Here is a 6,000-nt window from a genome sequence, read left to right as displayed (position 1 = left end):
TGGTGGAGCAGCTGTAGAGCGTTGGCCTCACAGTTCTGAGGATCAGGGTTCAAATCCTGCCCTGCCTGTGTGGAGTTTTTCTGTGTGGAGAATTTCTACTCTCTGTGAGGACCTTTACTCTCTCATGGCTGCCTTTATATGCCCCCCTATGGGGAGCCACTGTCCATTCTGCTTGCAAGTATTTGTTGAGAACAAATGAACAAAACAGCTGAATACTGCATAGACAAGGAGTTTAATGTATGTTTCACTTACAGCCACTTTTCCACAGCCCATGATGCGTTGCATCTTTGTGTACAGTTGAAAATACTATTTAAAAAAAGACATTTTCATGGTTAAAAACATTGGTACGACAAATCCATCTCAAGGACCAAAAAGAGTGAAGAGTAAAAAGATAACCTTCACACTAATATGTTCCCTTTCTCCCAATGAAAAGCATTTCGAATGCTGTAATTGAAAGCAGAAATAGTTGAAATAACATCGTGTACGTTCAACCCTGTTGTGTGTATTCCCCCCCCCAAAAAAAAAAAAAAATCTTACCACAGCGAGTCCAGTGGTGAGGTAATGGCTACATGGTTATACATGTGATCATTATTTACTTCATTGACCAGGAATGTTGGATTTTCTTTCCTCTTTATTTAGGGAGGTTTGACCCACTTTACATCAAGGGGACGTCACATTGTCATAAAATATATATCTCGGCTTTTGATAACATCAAAAGAAATTCAGGGAATTAATTCGCTGTTAAGAATTCGGTTTAAAACTGATTCGAACAAAATTCCATGTAGTGTATTAGAAATGCATTTGATTAAGACTCAACTAACTTGTGGTCTGAAGAATGACAACATGTGCTGAGGATCACCCCCCTCAAAAAAAAAAAAAAAAAAAGAACACAACAGCAAGGAAACAAGAGTTTAGAACATTCAGAGTAGATTTTTCAAAACATTGAATTGATTAATTGGTTATATTTCCCCAGAGTCAATCATGTAAAAATCAACTGTTAATTGGATACTTTAGGGAGTTACATAAGCGTACGCCACGTTATCTGAACAATTCAGACTAGGAAACCCAGTAAAATACAGTCGACATCTTACACTACTGTCCAAGAGCACAACCACATGACCTTACAGAACTGCAGAATAAAGCCTTGACATTTTCATTTTAAGCAACACCATTACATTTTTCCCTTTTTTTTTTTTTTTTAATCTGCAGGGTTTTTGGCTTGATGGCTCCCGTGCTTACCTCACAGCAACGACTCACAACGCATTTACACACTGCCACCCCAGATGTAAAATTTAGATGTGTTTGAAAATCGTCTATGGAATGACAATGCAGTATCATGCGCATGAAAACTCCTCTCTGGTGTCAACGCATACAAAAAAGCCCATTCAGTACTTAACTACAGATGTTACAGGAATCTTTACAACACAAGAGAAGTGAAAGAACGAAAATAATGATGCATATTGACATTCTTTAATGAAGTTCTTTTTTAAAAAGACTGCCTGTAAAATAATCATACAAGGGAAAAACAGCTGTTGTATGACTACAGTACAAATTGTTAGATGCATATGTTTATATATATATATATATATATATTTGCATCCATTCATTTATACTTTATCTTCAGGCTTGTGTAATATTAAACCTATTTAATTACAATTTGGCTCGATCTTTATTTTTTTAATATTTGTCACTAAGCTGGAGGGAAACCAAACATATAAAAGCTACAAATGCGATAAATATGAAACATGAACAGACTGTCCAAATAGAGACAGTTGAGAAGCTCCCACCTAAAATAAACCCATCATACTGTAAACCCTAAAGGCACCATAGACAAAGATAAGATCCCTGTGCTCATGTGGTTCAAGAGGTTGAACGAAGCGAAGGAGAAGCCTTTTTCCGAAACTGCATGGAAACACCGTATACTACAGTATATACCATCTCATAAAAGGCTACATTGGAATGGATGGAGTTTTGCATAAAAGTCACAGATAGTCTAAAAGCATCTCCTTTTCTGACAGATCTGTGTTCACTTTGCAGTGCTCTTAGATCACACTGTGTTACATTCAAAAGACTGCAAAAAGATCTCGGGAAGGCTTCGCTTACGGCAAACCCTCCTCTGCAACAATAGAAAGAAAGAGGGCATATTTAAAAAGATAAAACATGCTCAGGGAATCTCTCTTCTGATCATGCACATATAACACAAAACAATTAGCAACAACAGCAAACACGGGCTGTGTCAAAATCATAGTCTCAACTCTTTCCTGCATTGAAAATAAACAATCCTCGCAACTTCACGCTGTAGTCCGTGAGCACAAACTACCCATCTAGTCGGACAACTCGTCATCATAATCACCAATCACCGCCACCCCATTTTTCTGAATTTGAATTTCAATCTCCTTCTTTCCCAGACTTCACAGACCTGCTCCCCCTGCAGGCGAGGGGATGGAATGACGCCTCATTCCAAACCAGACACGAGGGGGTGTGAGGGAATCGCAACCTCGGGTTTCACCGAGGGGGTTCAAAAATGGAGAAAAAAAAAAATCACTGGGGTCGACAAAGCAGAGCAGCAGCTCAGGGATCACACCCGGCTAGCTGGGTGACAGCGGTAGGTACAGGTGGACAGAGGCTCCACGCCATCTCCGTCCAGTGTCTGGGAGCAACCGGCCTCCCCGCAAGACTCTGCAAAAAAACACAGTATAAGATATCGTGAAAATTTGCTTTTGGAAAAAAAAAACACGTTTGTATCCATGTTTTAAACTAGCTCTTTATACTATAAAACAATGGCCATCATTTCATAAGGCAGCGAAAGCAGACAATCAGGAGATTGAGCGGTACTGTGTGGAAAATAATGAAAACTACTATACATGTGCATAAAAACACATTATACAGCTACATCCAAAGTCAATGATAAAAAGGTTCTTTTGAGAGCTAAAATGTTTAACACAAAAGTAACTCGATAAAGGATTAAACACTGGTGCTTTTAAATGGGAAAATGTTATCAGGGATCACAAATATTACTCGACCTGAAGAAGAAATTAAATGTAGGTATTTACACTCCCCCTTCACATTTATTAAAACCTGTGATGTTGATGTCCTGTACAAATCATGTGTGGTGAAAAATATTTAAAACCACCACTTAGGCGAGTTAACGAAGAAAAGAAACGCAGTCTTGCAGTTAACTGCCCTTTTTTATGATTTTAATTCCAATGTGATTGCTTTGGCGGGAAGGTGGATGACTGGCTTCAGCATCTGCCTCACAGTTCTGAGGACCGGGGTTCAAATCCCCCCTTGCCTGTGTAGCGTTTGCATGTTCTCCCTGTGCCTGTGTGGGGTTTCTCCAGGCACTCTGGTTTCTTAGAAATTTAAGTTCAGCTCATGAGAAATGGCAGCAAAAACTAAAGTGTGACATTCATATTTTATTCGGTGAAAGTGAAAAGGATCACGAAGACTAAAAGGGAGTGAAGTAAAACAGGAACTGAACCCAACCTGCGTGTTGAGGGTCCTCTCCCGGGATCAGCAGGTGAGATCGGCACGGGCTCGTCAGGGTCGCTTGATTAGGTCCTTCGTGGTTGGTGCCCAGCTGAAGACGCCTCATGTGGCGGACCACCGCTGTCGCATTGAAGGCTTGCTGAGGAGGGTCACAAATATTAGAGACACTTTCCTACTGGCCACGTAAGCTGGTATGTAGTAGATTCAGTGGACAACTGAGTCAGGGGACCGACACGTAGTCACATATGTCATATAAGATCAAATACAAACAAAGGTATTCATGTTAAGGTATAGAAAACGTCTTGCCTTCCATTTGCTTTTGGCAAAGTTCTTCTTGATCTGCGCACTGACAGACTCGTGGATGTTCTTGTCCAGAGCAGTATCTCCAGCAATCCTGAGGAGAGAAAACATTTGAGTGTGTGTTTTTCTAGTGTGTGTTTGTGTATGCATTTGTGCTGTCATAGAACACTACACAATTCACAGATTCCCCTATTTGCCTTTCTTTCTATTTCTAATGTCACTACAGTGCCACACGATGGCAACAAAGCTCGGACTAATAAGTAAATAGTAATTGGGGTCAAGGAAGTATTGCTGGGAGTGATATTTCTGCTGAGAGACAAAGATATTAGCCAAATTTATCATTATTTAACCAGGTAATGCTGTAAAAGGCATTTGATGGTGAAAGTGTTTTGGAAGAATATTACATGATATTTCTATTGTTGAAACTATTAATATAGGCAATTGAAAATACTATTAGGAGAGTATTATTTGTGTGTCAATTGACACGCGTACTGTACTTATTCAGTGTAAAATTTTGAGTTGGGCACTGTCACTATCATGCAAAAGGTGGATAGACAAGTTCAGCATATCGTCTGCCAGTCAACATAAGACGGTGGCATGGATAGATGAGCAAAGAAAGATGAAGATAAATACATTTGAAATACAAATACAATTGCTCTATGTAGATTGGGGAGGGAGGTTGTAACAGGTACCATGGGTGCTGCAGGGCCTGCTCGCAGGTGTAACGTACATTGGGGTCTTTCTCCATCAGATGGACTATGAAGTCTTTCGCTGTCAAGGTAAAGATAAAAAAAAAAACCTCATCATAACACTTTATGCGTGATCTCGTTGATTTGTTGTTTAAATTGGCCAAGAGAGTCAAGCTTTTTTTTTGTGTGCCATGACAAATATTCAGGTTGTTATGATGCAATCACACCCATATTTAGTCTGGGAACTGAGGATCGCTATAATATTTGTGGTGTTGAATTTTTTTTAATCCTCAATTCATTTTTTTCCTGATGGAATTGCAAGTTTTTTTCAGTAATTGACTATAAAATGGAAATAAAAACACATCGTTGAAGAAGTCTGTCAGATACCTGAATCCGAGATATCATCCCAGTATGGCGAATCAAACTCGTATTCTGCTTTCAGGATCTGCTCAAACAGTTTGGCGTCGTTCTCGTCATAAAATGGAGGGTAACCGCACAACCTGACAGTTGATAAGTTAACAACCGTCGCTTAGAAACCCATCCAGTTAAGTAAAAAAAAACCAAAACATATTAAATGAAGTATGTACTCACAGAATGTATGCTATGACGCCAATGGACCAGCAGTCCACTGCTTTACTGTAGGGTTTTTGAGCAAGAACCTCAGGGGCTGAAATGAAGACAAAGAATTATTTTAAACTAATGTCAAATAAACTCACAAAATACGACACAAACCACAATATATCGTATAGTATTTCTACTATATTAACAAGAATTAATATAGATGCTCTCAAGTGCCTTGACTCACATATGATCGGAAGTGGCATCCTGTTCTTAATCCATCGGGTTAAAATCAGTCCAGCCTCTGCAGTTACAACTATAACAGCTTTAACTCTTCTGAAAAGGCTTTTCACAAGGTTCAAGAGTGTGTGCAGGGAATGTTTTACCATTTTTCCAGAAGTGCAATTGTGAGGTCATCCAGTGGTGTTGGGCAAGAAAGCCTGGCTCTCAGTCTCTGCTTGAATTCATCCAAAAACCGTTGATAGGGTTCACGTCGACATTATGATTGTGCAGGCCAATCACGTTTGTCCATATTAAACTCTCATCCATGTATTTGTGGACCTTGCTTTGTGCGTTGATGCACAGTCACTTTGGAACAGGAAACCGCATTCCCAAACGGTGCCCACAAAGCCTGGAGCAATGAATTGTCCAAACGGTCTTGGTATGTGTCATGCTCCTGGATTCCAGCCAGGGCTGGGCGTGGCCAGCTAATCAGAAGGTGCACACCTGCGCCTCATGACCACTGATTAGACCCAGTACATATAGGACCCGGGGGACGACAGATACTCTGCTAGATCGTTGCTCCTCATGCCTCGTTCCCGCACTCCTGCTTTCCCGACTTCTGATCTCCGTGCACCGACCCACGCCTGTCCACTGACCACCCTCGTAAGCCCATTCGTACTGGTACTACGGATTGTTTGGACTGTCTACCTGATCTCGGACCGAATAAAGGTTTCCTCTGTAC

The 6,000-nt window shown here is 40.4% G+C and overlaps 1 protein-coding gene across 1 annotated transcript in view; it reads right to left on the bottom strand.

The window, feature by feature from the left end:
- Positions 1-216: 216 nt before the first annotated feature.
- The window catches only part of camk1b (calcium/calmodulin-dependent protein kinase Ib), a 36,749-nt gene continuing 30,965 nt past the window's right edge, over positions 217-6,000 (bottom strand). The window contains exons 7-12 of the mRNA XM_061833028.1: positions 5,070-5,145; positions 4,866-4,978; positions 4,482-4,560; positions 3,796-3,883; positions 3,487-3,628; positions 217-2,679 (exon numbers count right to left, since the gene is read on the bottom strand). Of these exons, the coding sequence (XP_061689012.1) occupies positions 2,579-2,679; positions 3,487-3,628; positions 3,796-3,883; positions 4,482-4,560; positions 4,866-4,978; positions 5,070-5,145 (599 nt within the window). The 3' untranslated portion in view covers positions 217-2,578. The remainder of the gene's footprint in view (positions 2,680-3,486; positions 3,629-3,795; positions 3,884-4,481; positions 4,561-4,865; positions 4,979-5,069; positions 5,146-6,000) is intronic.

This window comes from Syngnathoides biaculeatus, chromosome 10 (assembly GCF_019802595.1).
Source record: "Syngnathoides biaculeatus isolate LvHL_M chromosome 10, ASM1980259v1, whole genome shotgun sequence".
Taxonomy (NCBI): domain Eukaryota; kingdom Metazoa; phylum Chordata; class Actinopteri; order Syngnathiformes; family Syngnathidae; genus Syngnathoides; species Syngnathoides biaculeatus.
The sequence above is the reverse complement of the archived record's forward strand: the minus strand, read 5'-3'. Positions and strand labels throughout refer to the sequence as shown.